A 19403-nucleotide genomic window follows, 5' to 3' on the forward strand; every position below is an offset into this window, starting at 1 on the left:
CTACTGGCTCGAGGTTGCCCAGTGACTTTCATGATGGCCTTGGGATCTCAGCCAGCTCTCCTGGAGCCTAGTCAACCTTCACAACTGCTCTACGCCAATTCTGGAGAGGAGCAGCCACAAGCTACTGAGCACCATGAAATATGGGTTGGATAATGAGGCCCACAGCTTTAAGAACATAAAAGAAGCCATGCTGCATCAGGCCAATGGCCCATCCAGTCCAACACTGTCACACAGTGACCAAAAAACCCAGGTGCCATCAGGAGGTCCACCAGCAGGGCCAGAACTCCAGAAGCCCTCCCAGTTGCCCCCCAAGCGCCAAGAAAACAGAGCATCACTGTCCCAACTCTCTGAACTGCAAAATTTATGCTACTCATTTTAATCATCTTAAAGTGACCTTTGACTCTCGAAAGCTTATACCACAAAAATCTTGTTGGATTCTGAGGTGCTACTAGAATGGAAATCCAGCTGCTCTACTGCAGGCTAACATAGTTACCCTCTGAAACTAACTGTAATCATTTAGATGGAACCATGGAAGTTCTACTTTGTGAAAGTGCGAGGTGCTAGAACCCCCATTTTGTAACCCTTCGATAATACTGCTCTAGCCCCCTTTTGTAACTCTAATCTCACTGGCACCCCCGTTGGGGTATTTTACACATCCTTGGTTGTCTTTCCCCACCTGACTCCAGCCAGACAGCTTCCTACCATATACTCATTTCCAGAGCTTTTTTTGTAGCAGGAACTCCTTTGCATACTAGGGCACACGCCTCTGATACAGCCAATCCTCCCGGTGCTTACAGTAGGACCTGAATGAAGAGCCCTGTAAGCTTTTGGAGAATTGGCTACATCAGCGGGGTGTGGCCTAGTATGCAAAGGAGTTACTGCTACAAAAAAAGCCCTGCTCATTTCCACATACAGTGCTTCTCTTATCTCTAACCCAGCCTCAAGCCCTAATGTCCTAGAGGTCTCCAAGGTCCATGGTCTGCCGCTGCCTTGATCATGCACGCCAGCTTCCTCTAATTTGAGTGAGCCAAGACTGAATGTAGAAAATTGGCAGCTACTAGCACTAGTATCTTCTGTATGGCCTCTTACAACAGATGGAGGAGTGCCTCACATCGTGGGAAGGCCTCTTGCCCTAAAGGAAAGACTCCCCGCTAGCAGAACACATCTATGGAATTCAACCCAGCCTTCCCCTGAATCTTTCACTTTACTCCATGCCACCACTCAACGTCACATAAAGCTGCTTATACTGCATCAGACCACTGGTCATCAAGGTCAGTGCTGTCTGCTCAGACTGGCAGCGGCTCTCCGGGGTTTTTTCACATCATGGTACTACCCAGTCCTTTCAGCTGGAGATGCCGAGGATTGAACCTGGGACCTTCTGCATGCCCGGAACGTGCTGTACCACTGATCTATAGCCCCCTCCCCTCATCATTTGCAAACACAGACTGGTAGAATTTTATTCTTATCCAAGCAGAAGACAAACTTCTCTGGCAAGCTACACAGTCCACTTTCACAACAAATCAGAAATTTAATCTTTTCTACAGGCACATGGAGACTCCGCTTTGGATGAACACTTGAGAATGGGGAGGCTGCTTAGGGGAAACTGCCCTGACCTGGGTAGCCCAGGGAAGCCTGACCTCATCAGATTTTGGAAGCTACGGTAGTTAGTACTTGGATGGGAAGCCTCCTTGGAACACCCAGTCAGGAGGACAGGAGCAGGCTCTATTCAGCCACCTCTCTGAACATCCTCCAGGGCCTCAGTAGGGGTCAGTCACCAGAGTCAACATGACTTCCAAGTACACACGCAAATACACAACAACACAAAGCAACAACAACAAAGATGACTGAAATTCTTGACCCATACGGTGCTTCTGTTAAACCAATCTAAAGAGGTCCAGAAAGACTGCCCACTCCTTCTGTAGAGAAGGAGCTGTGGTTCAGTGATAGAGCATCTCCATGGCATGCAGAAGGTGCCAGGTTAAACCCCAGCATCACTAGGTAAAGGATCTGACAGCAGATGATGTGAAAGACCTTTGCCTGTGACCTTGGAGAGCCACAGCCAGCAGTCTTAGTCGGTAATATTGACCATAATGGACCAACAGACATAAGAACATAAGAGAAGCCATGTTGAATTAGGCCAATGGCCCATCCAGTCCAACACTCTGTGTCACACAGTGGTCAAAAAGCCCAGGAGCCATCAGGAGGTCCATCAGTGGGGCCAGAACACTAGAAGCCCTCCCAATGTTGCCCTCCCCAGCACCAAGAATACAGAGCATCACTGCCCCAGACAGAGAGTTCCAACAGTGCCCTGTGGCTAATAGCCACTGATGGACCTCTGCTCCATATGCTTATCCAATCCCCTCTTGAAGCTCTCTATGCTTGTAGCTGCCACCACCTACTGTGGCAGTGAATCCCATGTGTTAATCACCCTTTGGGTGAAGAAGTACTTCCTTTTATCCGTTCTAACCCGGCTTCTTCAGGCTAAGGCAGCTTCATGTGCTCACTCTTTGTGCCCCACCTTCATCCATCCCAGGCCACACCCCTTTACTTCCTCAGATGGGTCCTCTCTGATCAGGCTGACCTTCCTCGTGCCAAAGGAAAGGGAGAGAAGTTTGCTGGTTGCTAGCTGAAGTGGAGCATTGTCAGGTTCAAATTAAATATAAAAGTGAGCCCAGTCTCTCTCTAGCAAGGTCACAGAAAACTCAAGGGACACAAAGCTAATCACTATGCAAACTGCCTCGCCCCAGGTAATTTTCTGCAGGAAGCAACATGCATGGAACAGGAGCTATACAAAGCATGCTTAGGAGAACGGAGCTTGAGTGCTGACCTTCCGTAATGTGTTCGCTTTCCCAGAGGCTGGTGTAAGTGTGAATGTCTTTTTCTACGTCAAGGAGGCAGGAAAGCAACGGGGAGAAAGAGCAATCAAGAGAAACGAAGAAGAAATGAAGGTTCAGTTTACAGCCATAGAAATATCGCAGGGCTAGGTTACGGACAGGAGTTAAGTTGGTGGGCAGAAATTATACAGCAAGCTACAGGTCAGCGATATTCATGAACACAATGAAATTTCAGCGAGAGAAATGGTAGCTTCAAACTCCCAATTTTAGCCACTCTTGCCCTTGGTCCACTGCTTCAGTTTTAAGTACAGCCTGGCCATAGCGCAAACACTCTGGTACCAAAGAAGATCGTATATTTTTACCCCGCCTTTCTCTCTGAATCAGAGTCTCAGAGCGGCTCACAATCTCCTTTATCTTCTTCCCCCACAACAGACACCCTGTGAGGTAGGCGGGGCTGAGAAAGTTCTCCCAGAAGCTGCCCTTTTAAGGACAACTTCTGTGAAAGCTATGGCTGACCCAAGGCCATTCCAGCAGCTGCAAGTGGAGGAGTGGGGAATCAAACCCGGTTCTCCATGCACTTAACCACTACACCAAACTGGCTCAAAGAGTCTAAGCCTCCCACAAAGGCTGCATTTTTTCAGAACATGGACATATTTTATGGTAGCATGGCCAATGGTTACTTTAAATAAAATAAATGGTAACTGCCCTCATTCAGAGACCTCATAAATGAGGCTTACGTACATTTATTTATTTGATTTATATCCCGCCCTCCCCACTGAAGCAGGCTAAATTTACCATTTAGAGTTTGCTAAAAGCAGCTGACCATTCTTATTTGCTGCATCTAGATCAGGGGTGGACAAACTTCAGCTCAAGAGCCACATGTGACTTTTTCACACATATTGTGTGGCTCTCAAAACCCCCACCATTCCATCAGCTGGCTTGGAGAAGGCATTTTTTTCTTTACAGCACTTCTCCAAGCCAACTTGGCTGACACCTTGGAGAATGCATTTAAAGTTAAAGCTGCTTTCTTTCCACCTCTCCATCCTCCCTCTTCCCTCCTCCATCCATTTGCATGCTCACCTTCCTTCCAGCTCTCAAAACATCTGACCTTCATGTCTTGTGGCTCTCAAACATCTGCCGTTTATTCTATGTGGCTCTTACGTTAAGCAAGTCTGGCCACCCCTGGTCTAGATAGTTACCATTATGTTAGTCCATGAACAGATACAAGATTCCCTTCCTAGAGTCACAACATTGGGAACAGCCTATGAGCTAGACAGCTGCAGCTATACATAACCAACACTGAGAGGTTTGTGATTTTTTTTTTTAAAAAATCACCTGGTCACCACCGGCAAATTGAAATCCTCCCAGATGTGCAAGACCTGGTGCTTGTGTTGCCAACTGGCTTGAAGAAAAGTGTCCTGTTCCTTTAATACAGGCTTAATAGGTTGTTATTTACTTCCTTCACCTACCTATTTCCGTATGTTCAGACTCTATTAAAGGGACAGGACATTTTTATCCAGACCAGCCAATATCCCTGCTTGGATCCCCTAACTTTGCAGTCCCCAAAGAGTCACAGGGACAGGAGAATGAGAGATTAGCCACAAGACTCCGTGCTGACAAAACATCTCTTGAATCTCGGATGTACAAAACCCAATAGTCTTTATAATAATACAATTTTCCTGACAAATTTTCGGTTCTTTCACTTGCAAATCAGTTGCACGTAGATATGAAAGGCACTGGACCATACAGTCAGATACAGGATGCAATCCACAATCTTCAATGGCAACTCCACCGGGTCCTCGTGCCAAGGGTTTCAGAGTATATGTATTCCATGTCCCCTATTTATATGCACAGCAACAGTATATGAAAGCTGTAGAGGGCTTATGTTGGGGGATGTCTGAAATTAGCAGTCAGCAAAACAGGACCTGAATACCACTTTTCCTGTTGTTTTATAAGACTGCATGGTCCAGTGGCTTACATAACCATGTGAACTGATATGCAAGTGAAAGAACTGGAAAATACATTGTTATTTGTCAGGAAAACTTTATTACAAAGACTTGGATTTTGTACATCAGAGATTGAAGAAGAGTTTTGTCAGCATGGAGCCTTGTGGCTTCTCTCTCATGGATCTCCAAACATGCAACACGTTTCCTGCCATAAGGTTAGTCCTTCAATGGGTTTTTTTTTTAAAAAAGAAATATGTTTAGACTTGCTTCAATTCCAAACCAATTATTGAACCAGTGCTTCTATGCCAGAAAACATCTACTTTGTTTTGAAAAGATCGTATGATACAGATGAAAAAGGAAAGGTCCCCTGTGCAAGCACCAGTCGTTTTCGACTCTGGGGTGATGCTGCTTTCACGTTTTCACAGCAGACCTTTTTAAGGGGTGGTTTGCCATTGCCTTCCCCGGTCATTACACTTCCCCCCCAGCAAGCTGGGTACTCATTTGACCGACCTCGGAAGGATGGAAGGCTGAGTCAACCTCAAGCCAGCTACCTGAACCAGCTTCCGCTGGAATTGAACTCAGGTCAGGAGTAGAGGGCTCCGACTGCAGTACTGCAGCATTACCACTCTGCGCCATGGGGCTCTCAGATGATAAAAAAACCCCAGTAAATAAGGTAAGGATTCCCTTGACTGCTGTGGGCTTTGTCTTCCAAGGAGATCTTATCACCTCTTTTGTTTGTCCTGAAGAGGAGACAAAGGTGTGAAGCAACCACTAATTTCGCTATTTGATTTTTGCAGCGAAGGCTGCAGCTGCATTGATGGAAAACATCTGGGAAACTGCTTGTCTACTGAATTGGAGGGCGTATACAAGGTTCTGGATATCTAGAGAGTAAAAAGGGCACTTATTTTCAGCAACTGTTTATTCCATCATACATACTTTGGCTGAATCCTTACAAGGAAAACAAATTTGGACTCAAGCTTCAGCAAACCCCTGGTTCACACTGATGGGAGAATGGGGAGGTAAGAGCCCTACAAAGCCCGTCACATTTAAGAAACAGTCCTTAATCTGTCAGCATCGCAGAGAAACATGCCCTGGAAGGCTCCCATGCAACTGTAGCCATGATTTTTCATCAAGTTCTTTTCAAACTACATCGATGTAAACAAAACAAAAATCTTTTAGTAAGTTAACAACAGACATTATTTGTAGGCTAGTAGTCTGTGAACTTATCTGCAAGGCTGAACATGGAAGGTGTCAAACAGTTGATAGACTATTTCTTTCAGAACCACTGTTCTAGAGGCCCAGCAGCTTAGCTCAGTCTTTAAAGCGCTGTTTCCAGATGTGGCCAACTCACGCAAAGACACTTGTAGAACTTTTACAGACTTTATTGACATCGCAAGCATTTTACAGGCTACTCACTGCGCTCCTGTCATAAAGTGGGGAAATGCATGCTGAAAGAGCTCTTACAAATGACGAATGTGAGGTGGAAAAAGAGATAAGTGTCTCTGGGCTTGTAAAACACACCAGAAGAGGACAATAAAAACAACTTTCCCTGGTCCGCAGAGGGGCCGGAACCTTTCACAATTAGCCAATTAAGGGGAACGCAAAGAAGCAGGAGGAGCTGGATTTATATCCTGCCCTTCACTTGGAGTCTCAGAGTGGCTTCTAATCTCCTTCCTTTCCTCTCCCCAGAACAGACGCCGTGTGAGGTAGGTGGGGCTGAGAGAGCTCTGAGAGAACTGCTTTTGAGAGAACAGCTTTTTGAAAACTGATTGACCCAAGGTGCATGTGGAGGAGTGGGGAAACAAACCTGAATAATCTGGAAAGATCTCTTAGAAGATACACAGAAATCTGTAACCTGTTTGGTAGCAAAGTTCTATGCTGAAGCAATTAAAAAGCACAAATGGTTGGAATTGCCAAAATAGATTTTTAGAGCTCTATGAACGCAAGAAGGTTTTAAGAGATGTGAATTTTGGCTGATCGTTGTCCATAATAAATATAGACCTGCCTTGAATAAAACCTGGTTCTCCCAGATTAGAGCCCATGCTCCTAACCACTATACCAAACAGGCTCTCCAAGTAGATGGTTTTCCCTTGACAGCCCCAAGTGGATAGTTTTCCCTTGATAAACAGGCCCAACCCATAAGCCCTGAATAAAGATTTTAGGTTTCCCAACCATTTGTTGCCTTCTTGCTAAAACTTTGCAGAACCAACAACTAGAATAATTTCTTGTTTAGCTAAGCAAAAACGACAGGTTTCAGCTGCAGCAAGATCTCCATTGACTGTCAATCTGAAGTCATTTTCAGTTCACACAAGGAATGGCTGCAGACTGGGAAGAGGTTCCAATAGATAGAGAGGGGAGTACTAGGAGGGGGGGGGGCAGCTGAAAAGCAGGACCCCGAGGAAACAGTGAACTAGGAAGACATGGAGGGGAACACCATGGGAGTCAAGGTGAAAGGAAGATGAGAGCCATGCACAATTGGCAGAAAGGATGTGGGTGGATGAGAGTTGTTTGGCAGGTCAGGGACTACTGGCCAAGGGCTCCAGAGCTGCTAGGGACAGAGGGACACAGGGCCTGGACAGAGATTTTATTCTCTGAAGCAGATTACAGAATTCGTCACTCACTTCTACACAGAAAAAAAAAAGGGCGTCAGGCTTCCTAAAGCAGTCATTCTCAAAGCACCGCATGTCCCAGAATAACTCCAAACGTTGCCAGCTGCTTCACACGCAGCAATTAACTCACAGCTAAAATAAATTGCAAGGTTTACCTCCAGGAGTAAATCCCTCTGTAAGGATCTGGACAGTTGTAATATGTGCAACTTCAATTTCGTAATGGCTGTCTCCATCCAGAAACAGATATCTGTGTAAAAAAAAAGAGAGCACGGCTTCTTTCAGACTTGAGGCTGAGAGTCGTGTAACACCAAGACCCTCACCTGAAAGGAAAATGCGTTACAATAGGGGTGGCCAAACAGCAGCTCAGGACATATTGTGCGGCTCTTGAAGCCCCCACCTCCCTGTCAGCTGACTTGGAAAAGGCATAACTTTTTTTTAAATCACATCCCCAACCCAAGCCATCTGGAATGCATTTAAAGTTGCTTTCCTTCCACTTCTTCCTCCCTCCCCCATCTATTTGCCTTCCTCCCTGCCCTCAAACATCTGATGTTCATGTCTTGTGGCTCTCAAACATCTGACATTTATTCTATGTGGCTCTTACATTAAGCAAGTTTGGCCACCCCTGTGCTACAACAATAATGCAACACACACACAAAAGAGCTAAGTCATGATGCATCAGGCGTATACCTGGACCTTACAGCTTCACACTGCAGGTGGTGGGCTTACATAACTCACTGTTTCTCAGTTTAAATGTACACATTTAAAGGCACACCTGTACAGTTTAAAGGTACACATGCACGCACAAAGCTGCCTTTGACTGAATTAGAGCACTGGTCCATCAAGGTCAGTATTGTCTGCATTGTCTACTAAGCAGGGGTGGAATTCTAGCAGAAGCCCCTTTGCATATTAGGCCACACCTCCCTTATGTAGTCTATCCTCCAAGAGCTTACAAAAAAGACCCTTGTAAGCTCTTGGAGGATTGGCTACATCAGGGGTGTGTGGCCTAATACGCAAAGGAGCTCCTGCTAGAATTCCACCCCTGCTAATAAGACTGGCAGCATCTCTCCAGGATTTGAGGCAAAGATCCTTCTCATCACCTACTGCCTGCTCCTTTTCAGCTGGAGAAGCCGGGGACTGTACCTGGGACATTCTGCGTGCCAAGCAGGTGCTCTACTGCTGAGTCAAAGCCCTTCCCTTACACGTTACAGCAAAGGGAATTATTCTGAACTGGAAACAGAGCAGGGAGTTATGTGAGTCCTTGTTTGCAGCGCAAGATGGGACAGCCGGTCCAGACACGGGTTTGCTGCCCCTGTGAGAAAAGGCCTATAGTCAGTGCACAAAATGCTTTGGTTAAAGCTGGATGGAAATCTTTAAGAAATACAGCCAAGCTCTTAACTGTTCTTTCAAGCAGAAACGCCCAGGCGTTCTGCCTAAGATGACCCCTGCTGCATGAAAACCTTCCAATATCAAGCTGATCAGTTCCCCAAACATCTGGAAACAGCGATGATAAATTCTGCTACCTAGCATGAGTCATTCTCTCCCCCCCAAGTCAACTACCTAATCCCTAGGAAAAAACACTTCCAATGCTTTTGTAAACTTGCTACCAAGAACAATTTTCCCCAAAACTCCACACAGTAACCATCTGCTTCCAAACAACTCCCCGCCGTAAGCCGGCCCATCGTAAGGCTGTTTGCCAGTTCTGGGCTTGATCAGAGCAGTAAGTACTGAGTGTGCCCTGATTAGCTTCTGATGAGTCAAAATACCAGCCATTGAGAGTTTTCAACAACCACAATTCTCTCTACTTTGCAACGCTTGTCAGTTCTTGAATTAAAAACCAAACCTGCTTGGGCAAGTCAACTGCTAGTCTAGTAGGCTGTCTTTGCCTAGCTGGCAAACTTCCAGGCTGCGTTCACATGTCAAAAAAACAAACCCAGGTTCCTTCTCTATTGTCACACCTGCAATTTAGAAAGCCTCCAGTAAGCCCCAAATTTGTTGAGATGCCAAAGCAGGCACTTCAAAACTGTCACCTGTTTCTTGCTTACAAGCAGGAAGTTGTATTAACTCTGCAGAAGAAGAAAGAAGAAGACGGCTGCAGATTTATACCCAGCCCTTCTCTCTGAATTAGAGACTCAGAGCGGCTTACAATCTCCTATATCTTCTCCCCCCACCACAGACACCCTGTGAGGTGGGTGGGGCTGAGAGGGCTCTCCCACAAGCTGCCCTTTCAAGGACAACTCCTGCAATAGCTGCTGACCCAAGGCTGCTCCAGCAGGTGCAAGTGGAGGAGTGGGGAATCAAACCCGGTTCTCCCAGATAAGAGTCTGCACACTTAACCACTACACCAAACTGGCTCTCTTCAATAAATTCAAACCAAGTACGGTACAATCAGGATGCGAACATTTCAGGCACATGAAATTCACTTAGTTTGCAAGCGTGCTTCTTACCTCTGGTTGTTGGAAAGCCGACAAACCATCATCTCTGACTTCTCAGATGTCCCTGGAGTTACAAAAAACGTAGCACCTTGGTGGAGACGGAGAAGAGGAGAGAAGATGAGTTGGACAGGCCCAGTGTGAGCAGGTGTATGTACCCCCACCGGGACAGGCCAAGCTAGCCCTGTCTCATCAGGTCTCAGAAGCTAAGCAGGGTCGACCCTGGTGAGTATTTAGATGGGAGGCCACCAAAGAAGTCCTGGGCTGCTGTGATGCAGAGGCAAGCAATGGCAAACGGCCTCTTAACATCTCTTCCCTTAAAAACCCTAAGAAGTTGCCATAAGTCAGCTGAAACTTGCTGGCACTTTCCACCAGCACTAGGGAACCATGAATTAAGAGCTTCTTTAGCTCTCTTGCACCTATTTAAGTTTTGAGGAAAAAGAACTGTCATAGCCTATCATGATAAGGCAAACTGAAGAACTCCGATTTGTACATTGACAGAAAAGGGATGATGCAGTTTACTCCTCTGACACCCATGAGCTACATACAGAACAAATGCTAAGTAAACAAAAACCAACAGTCTATCATAGAGTTGGAAGGGACCTCCAGGGTCAACTAGTCCAACCCTCTGCACAATGCAGGAAACTCAGAAATACCTCCCCCTAAGTTCATAGGATCTTCATTGTGGTCAGATGGCCATCTAGCCTCTGTTTAAAAACCTCCAAGGAAGGGGAGCCCACCACCTCCCGAGGAAGGGCTATTATTATAGGCTGCACATTACAACCAGAAGTCAGAAAAGCTCCTCTGAACGCACTTCTGCAACTTTTTCTGCTCAGCAGACACAAATTCTTTCCCAAGGAATGTTTTACAACAGTCACATGCAGCTTCCCCTTTCTTGGTGAGACGGAACTGTGTTTCCTTGCAGAAGTAGGTCCCATGTTCAGGCAAGGAAACAGGGTTCTCACCAAGAGAAGCTGTGTGCATTTGTTCCTTTGGCTGTACAGTGGGCACACTATTGATGCATGATGTGCAGCTTACAATAAAGACCAAGCATGGAACTCCAAAGAACAGCAGCCCCACATCTCTTGTCATGGAGCAATGCTAACAAAACAAACGTGCATCAACCACCACAATTTCCCCTACTTTGCTTCACTGACAGTGGTGGTGGGTGCACAATAACAGCACACAATTTTTTACTTACTAAATTGGGGGGGGGGAGACACAGAGCTACTGTTTAGGCAACAGCCAACTGTTTAATACTCAAGGCCACCCTAATTTTTTTGGTAGAATGTGGGGACGATTAAGCTCTTAACCACAAATTTAAGAAGACTGCAGATTTATACCCCACCCTTCTCTCTGAATCAGAGACTCAAGAGTGGCTAACAATCTCTTACATCTTCTCCCCCCACAACAGACACCCTGTGGGGTGGGTGGGGCTGAAAGGACAACTCCTGCGAGAGCTATGGCTGACCCAAGGTCATTCCAGCAGGTGCAAGTGGAGGAGTGGGGAATCAAACCCGGTTCTCCCAGAGAAAAGTCCACGCACTTAACCACTACACCAAACTGGCTCTCGCCAAAGCAGCAATACTAACTAGAATACAGTTTCCTGAATGCTGAGAGAGCATAAAATAGCAGGAATGTTGAGAATTCACTGCCACAGGAGGTGGTGGCAGCTACAAGCATAGTCAGCTTCAAGAGGGGACTGGATAAGCATATGGAGCAGAGGTCCATCAGTGGCTATTAGCCACAGCTTATCGTTGGAGCTCTCTGTCTGGGAAGTGATGCTCTGTATTCTGGTGCTTGGGAGGGGCACAGTGGAAGGGCTTCTAGCCCCACTGGTGGACCTCTAGATGGCACTTTTTTTTTTGCCAGTGTGACACAGAGTGCTGGACTGGATGGGCCATTGGTCTGATCCAACATGGCTTCTCTTATGTTCTATGTTCTTATGTTCTATGTTCTTATGCAGAGATGTGAACTCCTGCATTGCAGTCTTCAATGCAGTTGGGTCTAAGCCTGTTGACTTCAATGCACTTTGAAGGGCTTGATTCTGTTTAGGACAGCACTGTTTAGACACACAAAATGGTTATAAAGGTATGGCTACCCTAAAACCTAGAGTATACACCATGACACACATGAAGCTCTCTCAAGTGAAGATGTCTTTCAGCCAAGGCTTCCACATATTACTTTCTGGTCACCAAAGGGAATCTTCTTTCAGCATCCACAATAACCTCATTGACTTCTCCATACGATGTGTTACCTTTTGCTTTCCCGTATCCAGAACCAAAATTTGTGACACTGAGATTCTTATTTTTAAAGTAAAATTTTGAAGAAGTGCCAAGACGAGCGCCTGCTCAAATTGAACCAAGTGTGCCCAATTCCACGGTGCTCTTAAGCAATGTGCCCTCTATGCCGAGTTAGCGTGAGCTAGCTCAGTTTTTTAGCCTTTGGCTCACACATTTTTATCTTAGCTCAGGAAAAATGACCCTTCAGCCAGCTAATTTAAGCGAGTAGCTCACAACTTTAATGCCGGTAGCTCACAAAGCAGAATTTTTGCTCACAAGACTCCACAGCTTAGAGGAAGAATCACTTTTAAGTGCTGCTGCCCTTGTTAGAGTCGGGCAAGTTATTTATTTCAATTTTTTTCTTTCTGCAATTCTGTTATTTTCATTTTTTTTTAATTAAAAACAAGTTTTATTTGATCTTTAATATAACAATGCCAAGAATGTAATAAAACAAACAGAAAAAAGCCAATATAAAAAAAAATTGAGCAAACATAAAAATATAGCTATCTTAAGTGGGCAGGAGAAGAATATTGACATTAAAATTAATGTGAAAGCCTATAGAAGAAAATAGGACAAGGAAGAAAGAATGTGTGTATATCCATTGATCTAACTAAGGTACCTTAAGTATAGTTACAAACCTAATAATAATAATCATAATAAAAAAGGACCATGTACTCAGTGGGAGTTCCTAAGCCAAGGGAGGGGAAGAAATAGGGAGAAAGAAAGGGGAAAGAGCAAATAAATAAATAAAATAGAAGAAGATATTGGATTTATATCCCGCCTTCCACTCCGAAGAGTCTCAGAGCAGCTCACAATCTCCTTTACCTTTCTCCCCCACAACAGACACCCTGTGAGGTGGGTGGCACTAAGAGGACTTGCACAGCAGCTGCCCTTTCAAGGACAACCTCTGCCAGAGCTATGGCTGACCCAAGGCCATTCCAGCAGGTGCAAGTGGAGGAGTAAGGAATCAAACCCGGTTCTCCCAGATAAAAGTCCGCACACTTAACCACTACCCCAAACTGGCTCTCCAAAATAGCAAATAAAAATGTAATCAAAAGTGATATACCTAGTTTGATGGAAGAAAATTGTGTCTGGACATAAAATCTAAGACTGGAGCTCATGCTGAGACAAATCTGTTGTGAGGAAAGTTATTTATTTCAGAAAGGACCTGCTGGTTACTGCAAATCTCAACATTTCCTCCAACTATATTCATAAGCAGCACAGGGGGATTTGTGCATGCTGTATACAGGAATGCAAACGGGTGTAGAAAGGTCATCTATAAATCCTTCTGTCACAGAAAGAAATGCTATTGTTCCTTACCGCTTCCTTCGGCTTGGAATGGTTTACTGAATATCAAATCATGCCAAACAACGGGACAAAGAGAACATGATAGCTAGAAGAATGCTTCAAGGAAAAAAAACTTGGACACAACAGGGCAGTTTCAACTACAGATCTGTGATCTATTGGTTTGATCTGGCATCAGAGACAAACTACTCTCAAAAAAACCAGCCGTGGAGGGGTTATACTATTGCTTTTAAAAGTTATTAAAAGTAAAACATGCAACAGATCCGTTCCCTATTTCCCCATATCCCTTACAATCCCTTATTACGGAAGTCCATTCATGCTTGCTCAGTTAAATTCTCTGCCCTCAGCCATAATGGAAGGCCGATTTGTAGGCACAGCATATTCAGACAGAAGTTGTAAATGTGGATCTGATTGGCTTGAGTCATCAGAACATATTTTACTGGAGTGTGAAAGCTCGTCTGATTTGATAGAAAGGTTATCTGTCCTCCCTCTTAATAGGCTTTGTGAATTTATCGTCTCAAAAGAATTGTCCTGTTTTCACTTGTAGATGAGAATTGGAAAACTACCCTAGCAGTTTCTAAAAGTTTAGCTGCAGTGATTGAGATCCAACCCCCTTCCAACTTGTTCAAGATCCTCGAGTCAAAAGAACAGTAAGATAAGACGGAGTTCCCCGCATGGTCCTGCAGACAAGCCAAAGAATTCCAGAAGATCAAATTGGGAGTTATTCGTTCTCTCATGCCCATGACACGGGCAAAAAATCTGGCCCATAGGTGCCTCATGCTCTGCACTTACCATTCATGAGCACTTTGAGCTGCTTGTCATAGAACTCTGTTTCTTTCAGGGAAACGAGGGCGCATTCGGCACACTGGCGCACGGGGTCCACAAAGCACATTCGCGGCAGAGGCACTTTTTTGCTGCAGCATTTGTCGCAAAAGCACTTTCCGCATCTCCTGCAGTGATGCTGGGGTGGGGGGTGGGGGAGAAGGGAAAACAAAGAAAAAACTGTTTCAGCACAGTTGGAGCTTTGTGGCGAAAAACCGATGACTGCAGTTATATGAGTAGGGTCACGTAACGAGAGCTGAAGCCGATAAGTGATCAGCCAGACATAGAAAACAGCCTGGAGATGCCTGATTAGGAAGCACCCACAGAGATGTAACGACGGCTGAAATAAAAACTCTGGGAGAGAGAGAATTTTTATCCAGAAAAGTGCTTCCACTGTGGCTCTTCTATATAGAAGACTGCAGATTTATACCCTGCCCTTCTCTCTGAATCAAGAGACTCAGAGTGGCTTACAATCTCCTATAGCTTCTCCCCCAACAGACACCCTGTGAGGTAGATGGGGCTGTGAGGTAGATGGGGCTGCATAAGAACATAAGAGAAGCCATGTTGGATCAGGCTAATGGCCCATCCAGTCCAACACTCTGTGTCACACAGTGGCCAAAAAAATTATATATATATACACACACACATATATATATATACACACACACTGTGGCTAATAGCCACTGATGTGGCTATGGCTAACCCAAGGTGCAAGTGGAGGAGTGGAGAGTCAAACCTGATTCTCCCAGATAAGAGTCCGCGCACTTAACCACTACACCAAACTGACTCGAGGAAGCCCCACCTTCTCAATTTAGGATGACAGATTATAACTCACTACTCTAGGTCTCTACTTCCCAAGGAGGCAGAACGATCATGTCAGCTTCATCAACGCTGGAACCACTGAAAGTAGTTTCCATTTTAGCCACAGTTAAGTAGTTGCTCTTCATTTTAGGCATCCCCCTTTTCTGTTTTGCGGAAGCATTCAAGGTATTTACATTTTCAACACTGCAGAAATGAAATGATGTTTAGGCACTCAACCTTGCGACATAAGGAAATGTGATCTGATTGATGATTCCCGCCCCCCCCCCTTCTAGTTAATGTATGTAGGACTTCTGAAGTCACAGCCTATAACTTTGCAGAAACAGTTTTATTAATTGTAGTATGGAACTGCTGTGGTCTGGATAGCCCAGGCTAGCCCAGTCTCACCAGATCTTGCAAGCTAAACAGGGTCAGCCCTAGTTGGTGCTTGGATGGGAGATCACCAAGAAAGTCCATGGTTACGATCAGGGCTTTTTTTGCAGCAGGAACTCCTTTGCATATTAGGCCACACACCCCTGATGTAGCCAATCCTCCAAGAGCTTACAGGACTCTTAGTACAGGGTCTATTGTAAGCTCCAGGAGGATTGGCTACATCAGTGGTGTGTGGTCTAATATGCAAAGGAGTTCCTGCTGCAAAAAAAGCCCTGGTCACAATGCAGAGGCGGGCAATGGCAAGCCACCAAATTCAGACTCTTGCCTTGAAACCCCCATGGAGTCACTGTTACATCAGCTGCGGCTTGGGCTTCACATGCATCAAGTGTAATCAACTGCCACACACACAAATGTGCACACACACAAAGCGCGGCCTAAAGAGAAAAAAGCAAGCAGCGGGATCAAAAGGCCATAAAATGCTGAAGGTACAGTTTGTTATATTTCTACGTAAAATTCAAATGCATAGAAGATAAGTGCTGGCACTGCATTATCAATTAGAACCAGGGCTTTTTTTTGTAGGAAAAAGCCAATCAGGAACTTATTTGCATATTAGGCCACACCCCCTAACACCACCATTGTTTCATACAGAGCATTTTTTGTAGAAAAGCCCATCAGGAACTCATTCACATATTAAGCCACACCCTCTGACACCAAGCCGACTGGAACTACATTCCGGCTTAAAAAAAGAAGCCCTGACTATAACTATTAACAGTTTCCTAAGTTTTGTTGAACTAGTTTAAGAACAAACTTGCCCCATCATCTTGTGTGTGCTTTTGCTCTGTTCAAAGAGCTCACTCCACTCACACAAGTGTTCTGTGTGTGTAATTCCAGCTGATCCCCCCCCCCCCCCCCTTATTGCTACAGCATTCAGTAGCAGCTTGGGGAAACACTCTTTGAGGGAAGACTGCAGAAGTCTATCCCAGCAACTTGCTGCGTTCACAGACGCCTTTGATCCACCCCATTTGCTGTACCAAAACGAGCAATTCAAGCACACATGACATGACTGTGCGTAGGAACAAGGCCCTACCTGTCACTTTCTCTGCAGCTGCTCTAACAAGCAGGTTAGACAAAGTCATGTTTGAATTAAGGCTATTTTTTTAAACCCTATTTTTTAAAAAAAAAACTAGCTGTGTTTCTTTTCTTACCTTTCGGGTTATGAAGTCAAACTTTGTATTGCACTGCATGCATCTGGGACACTAGAAAGACAGTAAGGCAAAAAGAGGTGAAGATTCTTGGTCACTTGATTCAAAAAGTGAAAGCATGAGTAAATGCATATAGTGTGCAATCCCCCAGCCCCACTAAAATGTTTCACTGGTGTACTCTATACATTTTTCTTCTCAAACTATTCCATCCCGGCCTCTGCTTCCCACAGGGAATTGTGTACATCAGCAGAGGCTACAAAGGGAAACTAGTAGAAGAAAAACAACTGCTTGGGAGAGAATCCAGAGTTACTCCAAACTTCCTTTGCAAGAACTATGCATTCCAGGCCGAGAATTCTCCCCCAAGGGCACATCTAAAATACAAATTAAAAACACATTCGAAAGCAATAATAGTTATGGTGTCTTTCAAAGGACGGGGGTGATTGTGTGGTGTCAGCTGGATAAAAATAATTTTTTCCACAACTGCAAAATCTCTCTCTCTCTCTCTCTCTTTTGGCAACAGGACTCTTGGGAAAGACTTGCAAAGATAAGAAATCCACAAGGCAGCAGCAGCTAGGTACCCAGGCGTGGGAGGGAAAGTATAAAACAGGCACAAGCAGGACTAAAGAGGGAACACTGTGAGAAGAAAAAGAGAAGCTAACATGGGTACCAAAATATATTCTCTCTTTTCTAGTTTACTAGGAAGACTACATTTTGCAAGATCCTTAAATATCAAGGCTATTGTTATGTGCCTTAAGGAGATGGTACTGCCACCAGTTTTGCTTTTCCCAGGGACCCTCTCTTTTGGCAACAGGACTCTTGGGAAACAGAATTAATATCCCCTGCTGGGTAACCAACAAGTTTGAAACTAATTCAGCTATAGGCACAACTGACATACAATGACTCGGGATTCATTTCTGTCCAGATGTGATCTACTAATCACTAGTAACACTCCCGTTGGCTCCTGCAGCAAAGCCAAAACACAGTGGAGTTAAAACTGGTACTGTCAAAATAGTTAAACAAAAGCAGGGTAGCTTTCAGAAGATGCCAGAGTACATTGACCATGGGAGATAAATCCCGCGTCTGTCAGCACTGTAAACACTAAGCACTTGATAAGACAGTCTCCGACACCAAGGCTAAACCGCAAAACATTTGCCAAACACACACAGTTAACTGCAGCATATCCTGAATTACTGCACACACCCCCTTCAATATTTAAGATACTGGATCTGTATCCCGCCCTCCACTCTGAATCTCAGAGTTTCAGAGTGGCTCACAATCTCCTTTACCTTCCTCCCCCGCAACAGACACCCTGTTAGGTAGGTGGACTCAGAGAGCTCTCCCAGAAGTTGCCCTTTCGAGGACAACCTCTGCGAGAGTGATGGCTGACCCAAGGCTATTCCAGCAGCTGCAAGTGGAGGAGCGGGGAATCAAACCCGGTTCCCCCAGATAAGAGTCCGTGCACTTAACCACTACACCAAACTGGCTTTAGTGCCTTAATCCTGCAGATAAGATAGACCACCAGGAGCAGAATCAAAATCAGGTACCTAGATAAATGGAAACATTAACCAAAGACAAAGGTTAGTCTGGGGCAGAGGAACTTCAGGAAATATGGGCCTTCTTTGGGAAATGGTATGCCTGAGGAGGCCCGAAGCTTCCCCCCCCCCTCCTACCATTACACCAGCTATGAAAACTGAATTAGTAAGGAGGATGTTTTTGGACAGGTAAACAGTTACATAAAGAAGAAGAAGAATTGCAGATTTATACCTCGCCCTTCTCTCTGAATCAGAGTCTCAGAGTGGCTTACAATCTCCTATATCTTCTCCTCCCACAACAGACACCCTGTGAGGTAGGTGGGGCTGAGAGTGCTCTCACAGAAGCTGCCCTTTCAAGGATAGCTCTGCCAGGGCTATTGGCTGACTCAAGGCCATTCCAGCAGGTGCAAGTGAAGGAGTGGGGAATCAAACCCGGTTCTCCCAGATAAGAGTCCGCACACTTAACCACTACACCAAACTGGCTCAGCTCGCTGTACTGTAATGGAATGCTTGGGAAAGATACTGTGGGCAGGGGCTGTGGACCACACTATTGTGCATAGCGCATACTCTCTGTGACTCTAAGTATGATCCTCCTAGGTAATTCCTGCATCATTTAATGTGTCATGTTAACAGTCATGTCTCAGATTTCTGAAATCCTATTCCTATTACATTGCTTGTTGGAGGGCCCATCCTGCCGACTGTACTGATCTACACTGTGTCATCCCACCTTGAGTCTTGGTGAAAAGGCAGGCTGTAAATAACACAAACTATCTCATTTCATACTGACATTTGTTCTTCAAGCCTCAGATATATTTCTGTGGCTGCAAAGGCTGATTCAGGGGGATTTCTGACAGAAAACTATCATGGTGGGAAGAGCTGGTCACAAAAGCAGAAATATGAGGTGCTGACCAGATCTTAAGGAGCTGGCTGTGCTGCAAGCAAAGCAAGCGACTAAAAGCATTTCCTTATGGAGCTCAATCTAACCGCGGCTTGCTGCAGAGGTTAAAAAACCTTCTCCTGAAACACAATGCACACAATGCACACTGGCCGATTCATAACTAGCTGTGCTGCTTCAAGACCAAGAAAAGATTCCCCACCATAAGCCACTAGGAGCAGGTGGCTCAGTTCACAATTTCTCACTTTGGACTCAAAGCAGGTTATGCAGAGTGAGTCCATGCAATTGATGGGATGGGATATTCAATAAACACAGCACAGCAGAATTAGGGTTGAAGAACCAATCAGAAATATAAG

At 45.1% G+C, this 19403-nt stretch overlaps 1 protein-coding gene across 2 annotated transcripts in view; it reads right to left on the minus strand.

Moving 5' to 3' along the window:
* The window catches only part of ZFYVE21 (zinc finger FYVE-type containing 21), a 35396-nt gene that overhangs the window by 4436 nt on the left and 11557 nt on the right, over positions 1 to 19403 (minus strand). Inside the window, exons 2-6 of one of the 2 annotated variants that reach the window (XM_060263136.1) lie at positions 16624 to 16674; positions 14198 to 14366; positions 9834 to 9909; positions 7545 to 7636; positions 2828 to 2881 (exon numbers count right to left, since the gene is read on the minus strand). In XM_060263136.1, coding sequence (XP_060119119.1) covers positions 2828 to 2881; positions 7545 to 7636; positions 9834 to 9909; positions 14198 to 14366; positions 16624 to 16674 — 442 coding nt within the window. The remainder of the gene's footprint in view (positions 1 to 2827; positions 2882 to 7544; positions 7637 to 9833; positions 9910 to 14197; positions 14367 to 16623; positions 16675 to 19403) is intronic. The other variant, XM_060263137.1, reaches the window with a different exon arrangement.

This window comes from Heteronotia binoei, chromosome 21 (genome assembly GCF_032191835.1).
Source record: "Heteronotia binoei isolate CCM8104 ecotype False Entrance Well chromosome 21, APGP_CSIRO_Hbin_v1, whole genome shotgun sequence".
Taxonomy (NCBI): Eukaryota; Metazoa; Chordata; class Lepidosauria; order Squamata; family Gekkonidae; genus Heteronotia; species Heteronotia binoei.